The 19,138-nt window shown below is 57.5% G+C and overlaps 1 protein-coding gene across 4 annotated transcripts; it reads left to right on the top strand.

Annotated features, from left to right (window-relative positions):
• The first annotated feature begins 25 nt into the window (after nucleotides 1-25).
• On the top strand, nucleotides 26-18,037 carry SENP1 (SUMO specific peptidase 1). Of its 4 annotated transcripts, none has more exons than XR_012766391.1 (17): nucleotides 26-98; nucleotides 1,953-2,170; nucleotides 2,840-2,933; nucleotides 3,048-3,207; nucleotides 4,206-4,365; nucleotides 4,680-4,783; nucleotides 4,861-5,108; nucleotides 5,300-5,354; nucleotides 5,695-5,733; nucleotides 5,827-5,911; nucleotides 6,205-6,357; nucleotides 6,612-6,743; nucleotides 7,174-7,377; nucleotides 8,259-8,338; nucleotides 9,959-10,026; nucleotides 13,769-13,853; nucleotides 14,239-14,253. XR_012766391.1 is itself a non-coding variant. In XM_075445658.1 (17 exons), the coding sequence occupies exons 2-17, from the start codon at nucleotides 2,063-2,065 to the stop codon at nucleotides 16,393-16,395; spliced, it is 1,866 nt and encodes a 621-aa protein (XP_075301773.1). In that variant the 5' UTR covers nucleotides 27-98; nucleotides 1,953-2,062; the 3' UTR covers nucleotides 16,396-18,037. The 4 variants fall into 4 exon arrangements, 3 of the variants coding, with proteins under 3 accessions (XP_075301773.1, XP_075301775.1, XP_075301774.1); XM_075445658.1 differs by lacking the exon at nucleotides 9,959-10,026 and adding an exon at nucleotides 16,333-18,037 and having other exon boundaries at nucleotides 27-98; nucleotides 14,239-14,334; XM_075445660.1 differs by lacking the exon at nucleotides 9,959-10,026 and adding an exon at nucleotides 16,333-18,037 and having other exon boundaries at nucleotides 27-98; nucleotides 2,861-2,933; nucleotides 14,239-14,334.
• The last annotated feature ends 1,101 nt before the right edge of the window (nucleotides 18,038-19,138 follow it).

Here is a 19,138-nt window from a genome sequence, read left to right on the forward strand (position 1 = left end):
GGCACCGGCTGTAATGGGATCAACTGCAGGGATCAGCTGTACCAGGATTGGCTGTAACGGGATTGGCTGTACCGGGATCGGCTGCAATGGGATTTGCTGTAATGGAATCACCTGTAACGGGATCGGCTGCAACGGGATTGCCTGTAACGGGATCGGCTATAGGGATCGGCTGTAACAGGATCAGTTGCAGGGATCAGCTGTACCGGGATCGGCTGTAACGGAATTGGCTGTAATGGGATCAGCTGTAGGGATCGGCTGTACCGGGATCAGCTGTAATTGTGTGAGCTGTAGGGATCGGCTGTACTGGGATCAGCTGTAATTGTGTGAGCTGTAGGGATCGGCTGTACCGGGATCAGCTGCAGTGGGATCGGCTGTAGGGATCGCCTGTAAGGGGATCACCCGTAGAGGGATTGGCTGCAGGGATCGGCTGTAACAGGCTTGGCCGCAATGGTGTGAGCTGTGGGGACTGGCTGTAACGGGTTTGGATGTACTGGGATCGGCTGTAGGGATCGGGGCTGGAACGGGATCGGCTGTGCTGCCGCCGGCTGTAACAGGATCGGGCTCGCAAAGAGCGTCAGTACCAGGATTGGCTGTACCGGGATCAGCTGTACCAGAAATGGCTGTAGGTATTGGCTGTACTGGGATCGGCTGTACTGGGATCAGCTGTACCGGGGTTGGTTGTAGGTATTGGCTGTGGCTGTACTGGGATGGACTGTGCCGGGATTGACTGTACCAGGAACAGCTGTAGGTATTGGCTGTACCGGGATTGGCTGTACCGGGGACGGCTGTACCAGGATCGGCTGTAGGCATTGGCTGTACTGGGATCGGCTGTACCGGGATCGGCTGTACCGGGGTCGGCTGTACCGCGAGCGACTGTACCAGGGTCAGCCGCCCCGTGGAGAGGCTCTGCCCCACAGGCGAACACCACAGAACCTGACGTGGCCCCACAACATGAGCCCCCCATTGGGTGACACCCCCATAGGGTGACACACCACAGAGTGACACCCCTGTAGGGTGATCCCTCCTCATAGGGTGACACCTTGTAGGGTGACACACTCCCGTACGGTGATCCCCTTCCCACAGCGCTACACCCTGTAGGGTGACATCCCCCCATAGGGTGACACCTCCCCATAGGGGACACCCCTTAGGGTGACAGCCCCCCATAGGGTGACACCTCCCCATAGGGTGACACCCCATAGGGTGACACCTCCCCGTAGGGGACACCCCTTAGGGTGACAGCCCCCCATACGGTGACAGCCTCCCATACGGTGACACCCCATAGGGTGACAGCCCCCCATAGGGTGACACCTCCCCATAGGGGACACCCCTTAGGGTGACAGCCCCCCATAGAGTGACACCCCATAGGGTGACAGCCCCCCATAGGGTGTTCCCCTCCCCATAGGGTGACACCCCATAGGGTGACGCTGCCCCCCGGGCCTCCTCTCTCCCTGGCCTGGGACCGCCGCGCCGCTAGAGGGCTCGCTCCTCTCCGCTCCACCCGCATGCCGCGCATGCGCGGCTCCCCGCCGCCTGTCCCTACCGTCACTTCCGGCGGCGCCGCGCCCGGCGTCGAGTTCCGCTTCCGTCCGCCTCGTTGCCGGCAGCCACCGCCGAGCCCGGGAAAGGCGCGCGCGTCTTCTGGCCGCTTCCGCTTCCGGTAGGGTGGCCGGGTCGGACCGGGCCGGGCCGGGGGGCTGGCGGGAGCGGCGGCGGTGTTGGGTCTCAGCCTCGGGCCTCAGCCTCGGCCTGCCCCGGGCGGCGGCGGCGGGGCGGGGCGGCCCCCGGGCCGGGCGCGGCGTGTGCGCGGCAGCGCTCCCGCCGCAGCGGTGAGCGCCGGGAGGCCCCGGTCGGTACCGCCAGCCGCCCGCTCTGCCCGGCCGCAGCCCCGGCGCCGCCGCCAGCCCCTCTCGGGCTCCGCTCCCTGACGTTTTTCTCGTTATTTTCCTTTTTAGAGGGAAAAATCGGAGGCGCCCGCGCCCGCCCGCTGTTCTCCCCGCCGGCCCGGCCCCCGGGGGCTGACGGGGCCTCTGCTCCCTCCGATGCGGCCGCGGAGCCTGTGAGGATGGAGGCCCGGGACGCGGCGCGGGTCCCCCACGGCTCCACGTTCAAGGCCTTTCCCCTGCCCTCGCTGCCCGGCCCACGGGAGCCGCTCGCCCGGCCCGACAGCAAGGTGCGGAGGCCGCGTCGGCCCCGGGCCCCGGCCCTGCTCCCTCACTGGGGGGGGACGTGGGGGTTGGGGTGCCTTCACCCGCCGTGGGTGTCCCCGTGGGGCAGAGGCGCCCGTGGGCTGGGTGTTCCCCGAGCTTTGAGTGCCAAACCCCCCGGGTGGCTTTGCCAGCCCCGTCTCGGCAACGCCCAACGCTTCTGCACGGCGAGAGCCCCGCTGTCGGTTGCTGACGGGCTCGGGACACCCACATCGTGCCTGGAAGCTGCCCGTGGAGGGTGAGCCCCTGCGGGGGTGTGCTCGGCGTACGGCCTCAGCAAGCGCCTGCGCGTATCTGGACGCCGCAGTCGCGTCTGGACAAGCCGGCAGCGCCGGCATGGCTGCGAGGCTGGTGGTTTGTGCCCTATGACAAAATTAAAACAGCGTTTGGTTTTTCCATGCTCGTTAAAACCGCCGTCATGCCCGGCAGAGCGGGCTGGAGGAGGGGATGGGGAGTGAGAGACGCTTTGGGTGCGTTGTCAGACCAGCAGCGGTGGGTTACCGCACCGGTCTGCTTCAGTAATTACTGATTTATAACGATGCGACTGGGGAGGAGCTGTAATGCGTCGTGTCCCCCCCCCCATAGTTTTATCGTGCCTGGGGTTTGGCGTTGAGCTGTGCTGTCTCCTGATACAGAGCTGCGATCTTCTCACGCAGTTTTTGCCCAACAAGATCAGCGGTTTCGCCTGCCCTGCTGGAAACGCGTCCTGCGCTCTCAACTACAGCCCAGGTAAGACATTGGGTTCTGCCCTGGGCCCCTGTTGTCTGGCAGTTCCCTCCCCTCAGCAGCTCGGGGAGGAAGATGCAGCTCTGTCTTCACTGCTGTCGTGTTTCTCCCCCGCAGAAGTGCCCTGCCCTGAGAGCTACCGGGCGGCGGGCGAGCCTCGAGCCTTTGGCTCCAGTGCCAACGGGCAGTGGAGGGGCTTGGTTCCCCCTCTGGGCTCCGTGCCGCAGAAGCCGAGGGTGAGCCGAGGCTCCTACCTTGAAGCTCGCAAAACCCCCAGGTGCGTACAGCTCCCTGCCACATTTAACCCTCCCTGCAGAGAACGGGGGGAGTGCGGGTGGCGGTTTTACCCCACGCAAACTGTCGATATCAGTACAGAGTGAGTTCAGGGTGGAAACAGTTGCGTGGGTCGAGGCTGGCCGGGCCCATAGGTGCCTCTTGGCGTTTATAAACCTCCCTGTGACAAAGATGCTTCGTAGAGGGCGTGAGCGGTGCTTCTGAGAGACGCGGCCCGCCTCTCGCGGAAGCTGGCGGTGCAGCGGATCCGGTTCGAGCGTGGCGGGAGTGCTGGGATGAGAACGGGAACATGGCCGCACCTCTGGGAGATCGGGGAGAAACAACACATCGTCGTTCGGTGGTGGGAACGGGCTGGTTAGCGCCCGCGGCGCTGGGTGCAGGAGCCCTTTTGGCAGCTGGTATAAAGCCGTGTTGCTTCAGACCTATCCCCAGCGGGTCAGGTTTTTGTTGCTCCTGAAGATCCCCATAGTGGCCAATGTTTGTTTGCAAACAGGGAAAATTAATTTCTATGGGAGAAAGACGCAGCCGACCTGTGTAGCTTTTTTGTGGGCTGGTGGGTGAGCCTGGGCGTGGGGAGAAGCAAGGTGAGGGAGGGCGTCTGCTCTTACCGATAAATCCAAGGGCCGAGAGCGGCGTCTCCTGGCGTGGTGCAGCCATTTTGTGGTGCAGGGATGGCGGTAGATCCGGCGGGAAGGTCTGGCCCTTCCCGGGGGTCTCAGGGCTGCGGCTCCTCGGCCTCGCCAGTGCCATCTGCTGGCACCGGTTTGGCGGCTCGGGCCTCGGCAGAGGCTTCGGCTCGAACTCTGATGGCTGGAGCCAGCCTCCAGCTCTGAGAGCGTCCTTGAAACGCAGACAAAATACTCATTTCTGATCACAGTTGGGTAGCCTGGCTCTCGGCTGGGTTTGGGGGTGGGGGATGGTGAGATAGCGGATTAAAACAAGAGTAAAGTCAAATAAAAGCGTTTCTTTCACTCCTCGCAGTGGGACGTCCAACAGTTTTGTAGGAAAATCGAACCACCATTGCCATGCGTCGGCTTTTCCGATCAAACCCGCTCAGAGCCCTTCCTGGAGTGGTCCGTGTCGCCGCAGCCTGCTTAGCCCCAAGAAGACTGCCCGGCGGTTCGTCAGCACGGCGGAAGAGGTAAAGGAGAGGCTGGGAGACCGTTCAGTGGGCGGTTAGCTCTGAGGAGATCTCTTCTGAGCAGCGCAGAGTCCTTGAGGCAGCTCTAACTGACTGCCTTGTGCTGGATTTGCTCTGTCTGCCAGGCAGAAGCTGGCTTCAGCTCTGCTCGCGTTCGCACTTCAGCTGCGGTCGGTCTGGTCAAGGCTGATGGTTGAGCTCTGCGACACCCCTGGGTGTGCTTGGGCCCACAGAATCTCTACTTCGTGTGTGTCTGCTCACTCTTCCTTTGTTGAAATCACGTTGGCTAGACATATCTGGGTATTTCCCCGCAGACTGTTCGAGAGGAGGAGCGAGAGATCTACAGGCAGTTGCTTCAGATGGTCACAGGAAAACAATTCTCCACGTCCAAACCCTCTTCGCTATTCCCCTTCCACCTGTGAGTATGTCAAAGGCTCTTTGCCAGCCGACGGCTCCCTGTGTGTCCGCTGGGAACTTCCTTCCTGTCGTTTCTAGGTCCAGGTGTTCAAATTCCAGCAAAACCGTAGTGAAGGAAACTCCCAGCAAGAACTCGAAGCTGTTTGAAGCTCACAGTGTTGCATCAGCGGATTCAGCAACCAGCGTCCTCAGAGCGCAGGAGCAGCCCTCGCACAAACCGTCGCTCTACTCCGCGCCCAGCTATCCCTCCGATGTCTTTCCGTCCAGTAACTCCACAGCCCAGCATCAGCAAGAAAACTTACCAGCATCTAGTACACAGTCTGAAGGTAAAAAAAAAACCCACCCAACCAAACAAAAACCAGACCCAAAACGAAACCCCAAAACCTGGCAATGGACATAAACGTGTGTGGCAAAGCCACTTTTCCCCTCCCCATCTGAGTCTGGACTGCTGCGGCAGTTGGGGCAGTGGGTGGTAACCCTGAGGATAACAGCATTCCCTGAACTTCACTCCCTTTAGGGTCGGACTCTGTCATTTTGCTCAAGGTAAAGGATTCCAGAACACCAGCACCAAGGTAAGAGGCTGTGAAATGGTGTCTGGAGGGTGGGGTGGGTGACAGCAGCTGCTTTAATCCCGTGGAGAGGCGTGGAGGCAGAGCGGGAGGTGCCCAGCGGCTTTCCGAATGGCTCATGAAGAGAGAGCAGCTTGCTGTAGCTGCAGGACCTTGGGTGTGATGTGTCCGACCTCTCTCTTGCGACCTGGCTGTAAATCGCTGGCAGATCTGCCTGTGGCTCTTGCTGTCGCTGTGGCGGTGGGGCTGTCCTCAGATAATGCTTACAGATCACTTTTCAGGCTCTTACTTACGCCCCATGTGAAGGAGCCCACTTACGCCTCTCCTTTCTCCCCCTTCTTAGCCTCCCGTTCTTCCAGGCAGAACTGTGGATCAAAGAACTGTAAGTACACGTTTTCCGCTCGGTTTTCCTGTCGTGGGTGTCCACGTGCAGAAATAAACACGGTTTTTTTTCCCCACAAACTGTGCTTTTCAGGACCAGCGTCTACGATTCCCGAGCTCGGGAGAGGTGGCGGCAAATTGAAGAGCAGAAAGCGTTGGCCTTGCAGCTGCAAAGCCAGGTAACAGAGAGCACTTACCAAAAAAACAGTCTCTGCAAGTCGGAGGCTTAAACTGCAGACTAGAAAACAAGTTGGAAATGGAAAAAAGACAAAAATGGCCTCCTTCGGGGTCTGGTGTCTTCCTTGCTTCCCCTTTCCCTGGCAGGGCTCTCAGTAGTGTTGTGGCCAGGGTAAATGCTCCCCCTCCACGCCCCTTCTTCATCTCCTGGAGCGTCTGGCCCCACACAGCTTCCTCGCAAGCCCCGGAGAGGTGGCTCCCTGGACACCACCTCATCCGAAGGTCTCTCCTCCAGCGGTTGCAGGAACAGGAACACTCGGTGCAGGATCTGGTGGACTTAAATCTTCGGGTGCCCCTTGAGAAGGAGATCCCTGTCACGGTGGTCCCAGAAGAGAAGGAGGATGCGAAGTCAGCTGACAGCGAAGAGGAGTTCCCTGAAATCACCGAGGTAAATCTGCTTGGATCTGGTGTAGACAAACAGACGCTTGTGCGCGTGAAAGATCTAAATAGGACTGCGATTTCCTGAACTCTGTGGGTAGAGACAGATAGCTGTTCCCTTTTGCCGCGTGCATTTTGTAGCAAGTTCCTCCTTTGAGGAGCAAAGACTTGAGGAGCAAAGACTAAACCTGGGTTTGAATCCAGCCTTTGAGGCGGGAATAGCAGGAACTCTCCCTTCCAATGCTGTCTGTGTCCTCCCTGTAGGAAATGGAAAAGGAAATAAAGAACGTGTTCCGAGGTGGGAACCAGGACGAGGTCCTCAGTGAAGCTTTTCGGTTAACGATCACTCGGAAAGACATTCAGACCCTCAATAATCTGAACTGGCTCAACGACGAGGTGAGGAGTCGACCCTGGGCCCCTAAGCAGCTTTCCTTTGGCAATTTAAAGTAGGATGAAGTGAACAAACGTGTCTGCCTTCCCCGTGCGGAAGGAAGCCAGTGGGTCAGTAGGAGTGGTGAGCTGTGGAGAAACCCTTGTGTAGACCAGGTGCTCAAAATAATAATACTGGGAGGAGTGGGACTGACCATGGGCATGATCAGGGCAACAAAAAAAGTAAATCTTAAATATAAAAGACTGCATTCTTGAATTTTTTGGGATTTTGGAAGGTTTTAAGGCTGTTGAGCTGTTGTAAACCCCCTGGGGACAGGTCTGCAGAGTGACAGGTGGAGGCGAAACCAGTTTCTTACCTGATTTTGCACAGGGCCAGAGCGCCTTACGTAGAAGTGTCAGCACTCTTAGCGTGTCCTGGATGCTTTTTCTTTCCCAGATAATTAATTTCTACATGAATTTGCTGATGGAGCGGAGCAAAGAGAAGGGTTTGCCGGCGGTTCATGCGTTCAATACTTTCTTCTTTACCAAACTAAAGACAGCGGGGTACCAAGCTGTGAAACGATGGACTAAAAAAGTGGATATCTTCTCTGTGGATCTCCTCTTGGTGCCTATTCATCTGGGAGTGCATTGGTGCCTGGCAGTGAGTGCTCGAGTTACTCCTGGTAGAGCGTAGCTGGAGCAGGTCGTGCTATAAACCCACCTGGCTACGGCTGAAATTCCGTGGCGGTCGAGTGATGCAGTTGTCAGGTGTTTGCATGGGGGAAAAATTTGTGTCTGTGGCTAAAATCGAAGTCTAGAGCGAGGGAAAAGATAGCTGCAACTCTTTTGGTGTGTTTCTAGTCTTCAAAGAACAAATGGACAGCTGTGAAGGTCACGTTAGGCTAGCTTGTTCTCCGGAGAGAGATCTCGTTTCCACGTTCCCACAAACTCGCCTTTAGAGGTGTTGCCACGGGATCGTTGTGGAGAGATTTAGAGGACAGATACCGCGCGGCTTCCTCTGCCTCCTGCCGCCGGGTAGGGCAGTCCCTTCTCTTGGCTGCTGGACCTGCGCGGTGACAGATCGCGCGTGGCTGAAGCCTGCGTCAGCCTCCTGAGCTCCAGCCCCCTCGGGGGGACGTTCAGCTGCCCGGAAAGGCAGCGCTCGCACGGGTGGGCAGTGGTGTGGAAACGGGGTGCGGGGCCCTGAGAAAACACCCGGGGAACTCGGGTCTTGAACCCCTTAGTTATGCGCACGTCAGGTGGAGCGAAGGCTCCGTAAACCTATCTGTCTGCGGCTTGAACAATGGGGCTAAAGAGTGCTCTTGTGTTTTCCCCGATGTAGAGATTGAAGTGCTTAAGTAACACAGTAGAAAGGGGGGATTTGGGGGGGGGGGGCTGTACCGAGGGTGCTAGAAGTCCTCTGAAATCCGTCTCTGCTGTGAAGTGGTCTAAACTTACCGCTTTCTAGCGGCAGAGCTTGTGTCCCGGGAAAGAGATGAGCTCTGTGTGTTGTGCGTGATTAACGAATCTCTCTTTGTGTAGGTTGTAGACTTCAGGAAAAAAACGATCACCTATTATGACTCCATGGGTGGAATAAACAGCGAAGCCTGCAGGATACTGTTGTGAGTAACACCTACTTGAGTTGTGCCTGTTAAAAACCAGACAGGTTCTTGTCTTGCTCTGGAAGCCGCAACCTTTCCGTGGGGACAGTCCCTTGGTGGGTCCTGAAAGGAGGACTCGAAGGAACACCCTCGCTGTTCGTGCTGCATCTTTCGCCACGCGTTGCTGACGTGGTCTGCGGTCACAGAGCTGGTCTGTGAGTGTCCTGCGCGGATGCCCCGTCTTCGCCTCTTCCCAGATCTGTCAGTCGTGGGCATAGACAGGTTTCAGACCCGTTCTGGTAAGGACATCAGGCTTTACCAGTCTTGGAGTCTTCCTGGGCATCATCTTTAGGAGGAAAACAGCTTCCCTGAGGAACAGGGATCCTTCCCTTGTCCTGCAGCTGCTGGAAGAAATGGCGTCTCCTTCCTCCAGATGGGAGCTTTTCCTGCCTGTGGCAAAGAACAGCTCAGTAGCTTGGCCCTTTGCTCCCAGAAGGAGATTCTGGAGAGCGTAGGGGTGTGTGTGGGGTGCGGGAGCGTCCCTTGCGCCAGGCAGTGGATGAAGGTTTGCGGGGGTCTCCTCTGCGTTACACCCTGTGCCGTGCCTCCATCCCGGGGCCGGGGCAGAGTTGTTCTTCCCGGGTTCAAACTGCGGAGGAGTTCTTGGTTTTCACATCCTGAGCGATGCTCCGGGAGGGAGCGGAGCTGCCCGCCTGCTCTCAGAGCTCTTGTAGAAGAGAGGGGCTTGCATGTCAAATCCAGAGCTGGTTTCCCATATTTGGAAGCTGCTCTTGAATGGAGTGTGATTAAAAACGAGCTACTCTCTGGGCAGGGGTGAAAACCCCCCTGTTTTCTGAAGTCCCTGGTCACGCAGGGCTGTCAGGCTTGATACAAATCAGATGGCAAAGTGATTTGCAAAGCAGTCGCCAGCTCCTCTGTCGCTCCGACGCTGACCCTGGGTCGGCTGTCGGTTCTGTTTCTTGTCTCAGCTTCGCTCTGACACTGACTTGGGAATACGATCCCGAGGCTCCTGGCGTGAGGCTGGGTGTGTCAGCAGAGGTGTCACTCATTCAGTCAAGGAATGTGAGTAACGATAAAGAGAGACAGCAGACAGATGCCATTTCCAGCCCATTTAGCACCTTCGTTTTCCAGTTCAGGTGCTTTGCAGTCTGCGTGCGCCGGGTTCATTTAAATAACTGTAAAAATAGCTGTTTCCCTTTTCCACACGGTTCTGTGGAGTTGGACTAAAGGGAAAGGAAAAGTATCAAATCTTTGGAAGTGGCTCGAGGCAGCGTCTCTTCGTTTCACGGTGTGGCTGCTGCCTCTGTGTTCGGCGCAAGCAGAGCTGGCCTGCCTTGGGGCAGGGACGGTCTGGGTGAAATCGCTTCCTTTCAGCCTGAATTTCTTTGATTCCAAGGAAGAAGGCGCGGATGTCTGGTGAAGTGAGGCACCTGGGAGGTGAGCGGGGGGACACAGGAGTCCTGCCCACCTTGTTTGGGGCTCTGGGATGAGGGAACAGGTCCAAAGACTGGTGGCCAGAGGAGACGAGGTGTTTCGGCCACGCAGGGAGAGTCGTAGAGAGCCGGGATTTCAGGTCGCTGTTGCCCTGGACGTAATTGTTTTCCCTCTGTTTCCTTTTAGGAGGCTTTTATTGGTTGAATGCAGTGGGAGGATCACACCGGGAAGAAGGGACGGAGGTCCTATTCATGGTTAGTGACCCTTTCATGCTTTCAATCTTTAGAGCTTCCTAAAGGTGGTGAGTGTTGTACCCTTAGCCAGGCTTCACAAAGGAGGGAAACTGAGGCACAGGAAAGGTCGCTGACTCAATGCAGGGTCCGCTGGCCAGGCTAGGGGCGAGCAGGGACCCCAGATGTTCGTGGTTTGGTGGCTGCTACGCTTTGTTTCAGCATCTGGGCATTCACAGAACTTGGGTGTGAGACCTGGAGAGGATTTTAAGCAAGCTGCCTCCACCTTTCACGGGCTCGCTCCTTGGGAAGCGTGGTACTCGCTGCCTCAGCTCTGCTGGAAGGGCCTGCGTTCTGGAGTGGGCACAAAACAACCTGTTAAAGTTAGTTACAAACTTGATCCTAGTGTACCAGGGCTGGAGGAGAGCTTTGGGGATAGAGTGTGCAGAGCGACTCGTGCCTTTGAAATCTGCTTATCTCCTGCTAGCAGCAGCGCCCGAAATGCTTCCCTTCGCGTGCCCTTTGCTTCAGGGCTCTCAGACATTTAGCAGTACGCTGTGGAGGCGATTGCAACGGCTCCTTGAGGCACCTGGTCGGGTTTTTGTGTGTGTGTGTAAGCACTGTAGATGTGAAAATCCATGTTTGGATTGAGGAAAATGAGATTAAAAGCCTGCGGTGTTTGATGGGGTGTCTCAGGCATGTTGGCTTTTGATTTAGCTTGTCATTACGCTTCGGAATTCTGCGTCAGACCTTTCTCCTTGAGGTCCTGACAAAGTTCATCAATTCCATTCTGCCTCCCGAAGTTGTCTCGTGATTTGAAGTCGAGGCATTTTCTTGCAGTCTCCTCCTCCAAGGTGGTTCAGGCTGTTCCCTAGGCAGGACCCGTGCTGCGTTTCTTATGCTTCGTGCCTGATGTGCGCTGATCTCCGTGGGCAGGCTGGGTTGCTGCGGGCTGCTTTTAGGAAGCCGCACAGGTGATGTGAACTGTGCGTGGTGGGCGATTTCCTCGCTCTTCCAGAAAACAGCTCGACGTTTGCTGGCTGCCGTGCGCGTGTTGGCGTTGCAGGTGTGGCCTGCGGTACTTGGAGATAAAACTGGACGTGCAGAAGCCACCTGGTTGCTTTATCCCCTGAAGCTCTGGCACCGTTTAAACTTCCCTGTCTGCCAGCCGAGTCTCGCGCTCGGATCCTCTCGCCGCCCCCGCTCCGTATGTGCAGACCCCGTCCACGCGGAGACGTGGCTTGGAGGCTCGTGCCGGTTCCTCGTGTGGTGCATCCTTTGGTTTATCTGCACAGCTTCACTCCCCGTCTCTAACGTGCAGAAGAGAGTGGGCCGTGTGCTGCTGCTCTTTTTTTAGCTGAGGATTCAAGTGGGTGCTGTAATAGGCAGTAATTACCAGGGTTTTTTTTTTTTATTGCAATTGAAATGAGCCATTCAATTAATTAACATCATCACCGTGTTTGTTTTGTGGTGCAGACAGTCTGCTCCCTACCTCCAGCCACCGTGCTGGAGGCTCTGCTCACCCTCATTTTGAACTCGTTGCAGCGGATTTCTTCTCTAGCTGTTAGGTTTTATTTTTGGAGATGAGATATGGAGACTTCTTGTGCTCAGTGAAAGGGTTTTTTTTCCCTGAGACTTACCCCCTGCTGATCTTGTCTTGTCCAAGCTGCAGCCGAGTCAAAGCAGCCAAGCAGAGAGCTTCCCAAGAGCAATTACGGCAGTCGCTGGCAGCCGGCAGACCCTGCGCTGGGGAACGGGGCTGGGAGCGTGCGCCCAGCTAATGAAGGCCGATAGAAAACGCTTGTCTGGACCTGTTCGAGTCTCAGGGGCCTGCCAGGAGGGAGACTCCACTCCTTGACACTCTGACATCCAGCAAAACCGATTTCTGGCCAATTTCTAGAGACGTGATCGCTAGGATGGGGCTGTGTCTGCGTTCAGAGGTTGCTGAGCGGTTCCGCTGCTGCTCTGAGCACTGGGTTCGGTGGCCCCTGGGTGCTTCAGGGACTCTTCAGCCCAGGGGAGCTTTCTCTGAATGATTCTTTAAAGTTATGGTAGAGACAAGTTCCCTGACTGGCACCAGGACAGGGAGTTCGACTCTGCATCTTTAGGGCAGGTCTGCGGGTCTCGTCGCCCGCTTCTCCCGTCGCCTTTCGGCGTTTGCTAACAGCGAGATGCGATTTAGCCAAGTCTTTGTGGATCAGATTTCCAAAAGATGGCACATCTCCCCGAGCTGGCGGCCAAACCCGCCTCCCTCTCCGCGCCAGACGCTCTCCTGACCCCTCCGCTCCAGCCAGCAGCATCTAATCCCTTGCTTTTCCTTTCCAAACTTTCTGATCGCAGCCGCGACAGCGAGAAAGCTCCTCGGGCTCTTTTGAGAAGATGCCAGACGTGGAGGAGATGGTTTCTGTAGATCTTCCCGGTCCTTTTGGTAACCAAGATGGGCAGAGGGTGTCTGCCAAGCTGAATGTCACTTAATGGTGTTGGCCACCAAGAGAGAGGGGCTGCTTTAGGGCCATCAAGAATGTCCTGGGCCCGTCAGCTCATCGTTTTGGGCTTCCTCTGGTCCACCTTTACGTCTGTGCCCTTTCTGGGCTCCCCTTTCCGTGCTTCCCAGTGAAGGGAATGGCTCAAGGTGTTTGTATCCGCAAAGGAAAAAGCGTGGCCGTTGCCTGGGCATGCTGTGGGCACGGTCTTGGTAGAGTTTCTGAACTTTTTCAAGGAGGCAGGAAAAAACCCCCCAATTTCCTGGTCTTCCGGTGGTATAATTGAGGCCAGACTGGTGGCAGGCTCTGTGTGTGGATTAGATGGGCCAGACCCGTGAGCTTTCCTTGTTCTCCGGTTCTGGGAAGTGGAACGGGACTGGCTCTGCGGCTTTTCTCCCTCTGCTAAGGCTGGTGAGAGGTGTTTGACATCCCACCCCCGCCACGGCTGGCTCCTTCTCCCGCTTGTGCCCCCCGCTTGCCTCCATCCCTGTCAAAGCGTCTCGGGGAGGACTGTGGTGCGGCTTTTCCCAGGGCTGCCTCCCTCCATCCCCAAGCCTTGGACCTTATTTGAGAGAATCAGGGTTATCTTCCCACGTTCACCTCTGCTTGAAAGCACTTGCCATCTGTCTTCTGCTGTGGGAAGAAGAAATTAAACTGGGAGTGGAAGGGAAAGCTGGGAGAAGAGCTGCAGGAGGAGATCTGCCAGCGAGCTGAGCCCACCCCCAGCCCGGAGAGGAGCTTCGCGGTGGCTTTTTGGACACTTTACACCCCGGACGGTTGTTCCAGAGCTGCTGAGGTGCTGTTAAGGTCGCGACACACTTGCTCCTGTCTGCCTTCATGCTGAGGAAGATCCTCAGAAGACAAGAGGCCCCGGTTCGCAGGCCGCTGTCGGAGCTCAGCTCTCCCGTCTCCCCTCGAGTGTAACTTGCAGGAGCCTGCTGAGCCAGCCCGGTGGCTGCCGAGCTGTTCTCTGCCCTGAGTCACTCTCCGATGAATTAGATTTGTTCTCGCTGGTTTGTTTGTGGTTTTGACTCTCTGCTTGGCAGGTACTTTTTTTGGATGGGTTCTGGAGTTCGGCTTGGTCCTGCTTTGGACGGCCTCAAAGCCTGGGTCTGTAGAGCCCTTTTTAAAATGGCCAATACCGAGACGAAAATATTGGACTTCCATGTTGCATTAATTCTGCAAACATGGCAGAGGACATCCTAGGTAAACTGACATATGGTGTCCTGGCTGGTTTCCCCCGTTCCTCTGAGTAAGCTTTCTCTGTTCTCTTATTCCTACAGGCAATACTTAAAACAGGAAAGTCTTGACAAGAAAAGGAAAGAGTTTGACGCGAACGGCTGGTCGCTGCTGAGTAAGAGGAGCCAGGTAGGTGTGGGCAGGCAGAGGCTTGGAGAAGGGGTCTCCCTTAGCCCTTGCTTTTGTTTTCGGCCCTGATGCACCTTTCCTGGCTGGTTCTCCCGACGGCCACGTTGCCGTGGTAGCTCTACAGGGGGAACAAACCCCAGATCTTCGCTGGCGGGCTGCTTTGCTTTTTTTCCGTGGAAGGAGCAAGGCCTGCGTGAGCCCGGGGTCCCCAGTGCCACCACGATTCCTGCTGCCCGCCCGCTTGCCTTCATCTCCCCTGGCCTTCGCCCGTCCCTGCGGACCTGGCTTGCCAGGGCTCGTTTGAGAGGGGCCCTTTGCCTGCAGCGAGCGCCTGGGGACCGGCTCCTCGGGCAGTGACGTGTGGGGTTGTGTCCTGTCGTTACAGGAGATCCCGCAGCAGATGAACGGCAGCGACTGCGGGATGTTTGCCTGCAAATACGCCGACTGCATTACCAAAGACAAGCCCATCAACTTCACGCAGGTAATCCCCGCCCCGGCGTGCCCCTTGCGCTCGGGGAGAGACGTGGCACTTGTTTAGGTGTGTTCTGATTTTTCCAAATGCCCTTGGCCTCCTTCTCGGGGGGTTTAAAGTGCCCCCAGCCCACGCAGGGATCACAGAATCACAGAATAGTAGGGGTTGGAAGGGACCTCTGGGGTCCCCCAGCCCAGCCCCCTGCCCAAGCAGGGTCACCCAGAGCAGGCTGCACAGCACCGCGTCCAGGCAGGGCTGGAATATCTCCAGAGAAGGAGACTCCACAGCCTCCCTGGGCAGCCTGGGCCAAGGCTCCATCACCCTCAGAGGGAAGAAGTTCTTCCTCGGGTTCAGCTGGAGCTTCCTCTGCTTCAGTTTGTACCCGTTGCCCCTTGTCCTGTCGCTGGGCACCACTGGGAAGAGTCTGGCCCCGTCCTCCTGACCCCCACCCTGCAGATATTTAGAGGCGTTTCGAAGGTCCCCTCGCAGCCTTCTCTTCTCCAGGCTGAACAAGCCCAGCTCCCTCAGCCTCTCCTCGCAGAGGAGATGTTCCAGTCCCCTCCTCATCCTCGCAGCCCTCCGCTGGACTCTCTCCAGTAGCTCCTCATCTTTCTTGAACTGGGGAGCCCAGAACTGGACACAGTACTCCAGATGGGGCCTCACCAGGGCAGTGTAGAGGGGAAGGAGAACCTCCCTCGTCCTGCTGGCCACACTCTTCTTGATGCACCCCAGGATCCCATTGGCTTTCTTGGCAGCCAGGGCACACTGCTGGTGCTGCTGCTCCCTGGAGCGGGGCAGACGCCGGGCACTGCACCGGTGCTTTACACCGTGCAGAATCGTTCCTTTAAAGCCACCCTGGGGTCTCCTGGTGTGCTCGAATCCACGGGGCACATCACGGATGGGGAAAGCTCACAAACCCAGAATGGGACCTGCTCACAGTGGGAATGAAAGTGGGGCGTCGTAGCCCGAATCCCAGGGAATCTCAGTGTTACTTAACTGTCAGGCTCCGTGGAATACCCCGTGTGTGAATAATTTACTTCTAATTATTAGAGAATATTATCAGAACTACGTTATTGCCTAGATCTCGTCTGCTATGTGATTTTCAATAATTGGAAAGTAGATTTTTCCGCCCTGAGAAAGGCGCCGGTTACAAAGCTGCACCCAGGAGAGCGGCTGCGTGATCAGCGGCCCAGAATCATAGAATCATAGAACACTTTGGGTTGGAAGGGACCTTTAGAGGTCATCTAGCCCAACCCTCCTGCAGTGAGCAGGGACATCAACTAGACCAGGTTGCTCAGAGCCCCATCCAACCTGGCTTTGAATGTTTCCAGGGATGGGGCATCTACCACCTCTCTGGACAACCTGTTCCACTGTTTCACCACCCTCATCGTAAAAAATTTCTTGCTTATATCCAGTCTAAATCTACCCTCTTTTAGTTTAAAGCCATTAGTCCTTGTCCTATCGCAACAAGCCCTGCTGTAAATGTTTTCCCCATCTTTCCTATGGGCCCCCTTCAGGTACTGGAAGGCTGCTATAAGGTCTCCCTGCAGCCTTCTTTTCTCCAGGCTGAACAAGCCCAACTCTCTCAGCCTTTCCTCACAGGAGAGGTGTTCCAGCCCTCGGATCATCTTTGTGGCCCTACTCTGGACCCGCTCCAAGAGCTCCATGTCTTTTCTGTGCTGAGGGCTCCAGAGCTGGACACAGGACTCCAGCTGGGGTCTCACCAGAGCGGAGTAGAGGGGCAGAATCCCCTCCCTCGACCTGCTGGCCACGCTTCTCTTGATGCATCTCTCTCTGGGATGCATCTCATCAGGTCCCATAGGTGTATGTACTTTCAGGTTCCTCATATGGTCACAAACCTGGTCTTCCCTTACCGTGAGAACAGCTTTGCCCCACTGATCCCCATCTTGCAAGTCCATCAACTAGGGAGGGGTGAGTGTGGGGGTGCTCAGCGCCGTGCTGATGGGCGTCTTCTTTCTCTCCCCTCTCTTCCCACCCCCCCCAAAGCAACACATGCCCTACTTCCGAAAGCGAATGGCCTGGGAAATCCTCCACCGCAAGCTGCTATGATGACGCCGCGCGCCGCTCCCTGGCGAGCTTCTCTCGGAAGTGCCCGGATCTGCCCCGCGCGGGGGCCCTGCCCAGGGCTTCCCCCGGAGACGCAGCGAGCGAACTCTGTACCATATTTTTGATAAGACACCGTTCACGGACCAACGCGCAATAGAAACTTTCAGAAGCACACTTGCCTTTCCCCCCCCCCCCCTTTTTTTTTTTGTGTGTTTTTTTGTATTTCCAGACCTATTTTTACAAGCAATTTCAGGTGCTGAGACTTGAGGGGGCAGCTTCGGACATTGGAGGGACTTTGTCTTTCTGCTTTTCGCAGCTCTTGCCGCCGGCTTCGCCGAGCTGATGGCGTGACTCTGCGGGGGGAGGCTGGGCTTCGGGGAGGGGGAGAAGGCGCTTGGATGGCTCCGGATGCTCTGCGCGCTGGGAGAGCTCCGCGTCGGGCGGGCAGAAGCCGTCTGGGGGTGGATGTAGGGTGCGTTTGCGTGGAGAGGGAATTTTTTGATGTGTCCTCTGCTCCCGTGTTAGCCCCTCTCCACGCCAGCGTTCTCTCGCCCCTCCCAAGCTCTGCCCTAAGCCCGAGGCCGTACCCCAGCACCCTCGATTCCCGGGCCAGCCTGGCCGGGGGTCCCACGAGGGTGGCAGTGGGGGCTGGGGGGTCGCTGGGAGCATCTGGTTGGGTGGGTGCCGCTCTGGCGGAGTCGCTCTGCTTCCCGAGGGGTTGCTCTCCCGGTTCCTCAGCGTTGACTGTTTACGGAAATTCAGGTACCAAGCTGCCGCGCGGAGCCGGCGCGCCGATGGGTGCGTTGGTGTGCGTTTCCACACCTTCTCCGGAGTGACAGAGAACAAAGTCTGGGGGTTTTTTCCTCTTTTTTTGTTTCTTTTCCCCCTGCCCTGCCTTTGCCTCCTCGCAGGAGCTGGGGCCGCAGCTTCTTGCCACCTCTGTCCTGGTGCGGAGGGCCCCGGCGGAGCAGGAGGAATCGCTCCTCGCTCTCCCCGAGATTTTGCACGTGTTTTGCCTGGGGCCAGAGGCTGACACGAGGTCAGGGGCTGCGGCGAAGGCAGCGCGGGCACGGTGGGAAGAGCTCCCACAGGGATCTCCGGGCGCCCGGAGCGTGAGCCGCGGCCCCGTCCCTCGCGGCGGGGAGGAGTGCAAGGGCCAGAAGCACTTAAACGCTTCCAAAAATGGGGTTTCTGGGGGGGGGAGACCCCGCTGCTCCTGACCGCGTTGCCCCCGCTGCCGCTCCGGGCTCGCCACTGCCGTGCCGATGCTTCAGCTGTTTTAATTTATTCTCAAGTGCGATGTGGGAGGAAGCGGCGAGTGCTTGCCGAGCTTCCCAAGCCGCGGAACCTGCTTCTCTCTCCTGTACATAACCTTTTGAGGAGAAGTAAAGGACGAAATAATGCCCACTTTTGTATTTTTGTCCCCAGATCGGGGGGGGGGGATATTTTATACGTTTTTCTCTACCTGTAAGCAGTAGTTTTGTACAAAAGTTGGCCCTTCCGCCCCTTGCTCCCGCCAGGTTGTGTTCTTCGTTCGGCTGGTTTGTACCCCTTCCCTCGCCCCGCCATCTGTTTTATACCGAGTTCACTTACTGCCTTTTTCTATCTTTTATTGCAAGTAAAGATCTGAGGAAAAAAAACAAAACCCAGCTCCTGTAGCTTTTTCTCTGTCTGTACGCGTGGCGTGACCCCTGGTTAGCCAAAAGGAGCCGTGTCCCCGCACGGGGGGCCGGAGCCGCTTTGTGCCATCCGCCCCCCGCTGCCAACCCAGCGCTCGTGGGTGCTCGCAGCGCGGCGGCCCGGGAGCCCAGTTTGGCGGAGGAAGGAGCCGGAGCTGCTGCGAGCTGGAGTGAAAAGGCCTGGACAGCCACGTGCTGGGTGTCACCGCCACCAGTTTGGTGTCACCACCGCCGGTTTGGTGTCACCGCCGCTGGTTTGGTGTCACCGCTGCTGGTTTGGTGTCACCGCCGCCGGTTTGGTGTCACCGCCACCGATCTTGCTGCTTTCTGGAGCTGGAGGTGGCGAGTTGGGGACGGGGATTCTGTCCCAGTAACCTGCGCTGGGGCTTCGTCCCTTCCCGCCGCCCCGCTCTGGACAGTAGTTCTGGGCTGAAAGAGCCCCTTACGCCATCCCGGCAACAAAATCAACAACTCGCTTGTTTTCCTTGGCTCCCTGCTCCCGAAAAAGCCGGGGAGAAAATGGCCCCCGTCAAAGGCAGCTTGTGCCTGGGCTGTGCCCGTACCCCGAAAGGCTCCCAGCCCCTCCCCGGCCGCGCGGCTCCCAGCCCTCTGCGGCCACCAAAAATGCATTCAGCATTTATTCCTGCCCTTCTTTCTGGCTTATTAATAGAATAAATCATATTGCCCAGCCTGCCCGGCTGTCCCAGGCTGGGGATTTTCAGGTCATATTGACTTTTTCTCCTCCTTCCCGTATCCTTATTCCTAGACAGGAGCGAGGTTTTTGCCCGGCATTTCCAAAGAGCCGGTTGTGAGCGTCTCTGACATTCCTCGCGCGCGCACACGCGGCTTCTGTCAATACCCCCGGCGCTGTCTCCCAGCCCGGGCCTCAATGCTCCATTCATCCGCTCCCAGCGCCGTGCCTCGAAGTCGGGAATCGCCTGCCCCGCGCTGAGCTCCGTCGCTCGGGTGCCTCCCGGCGCGGTTCGCGCCGCCCCGGCCCCCCGTCTGCCCCCCGCGCAGGGGGTTTGCTGGGGGCTTCACGCGGAGCCTCGCGAGGAGCAGCGCTG

This window comes from Opisthocomus hoazin, chromosome 32 (genome assembly GCF_030867145.1).
Source record: "Opisthocomus hoazin isolate bOpiHoa1 chromosome 32, bOpiHoa1.hap1, whole genome shotgun sequence".
NCBI lineage: Eukaryota > Metazoa > Chordata > Aves > Opisthocomiformes > Opisthocomidae > Opisthocomus > Opisthocomus hoazin.

Bases quoted from the DNA above. Each gene is read 5' to 3' on its own strand.
- SENP1 (XM_075445658.1), top strand. From the start codon at position 2,063: ATGGAGGCCCGGGACGCGGCGCGGGTCCCCCACGGCTCCACGTTCAAG. The intron at 6,744-7,173 runs GTGAGGAGTCGA...TTTCTTTCCCAG, and splicing joins TGAACTGGCTCAACGACGAG to ATAATTAATTTCTACATGAA. The intron at 7,378-8,258 runs GTGAGTGCTCGA...CTCTTTGTGTAG, and splicing joins GAGTGCATTGGTGCCTGGCA to GTTGTAGACTTCAGGAAAAA.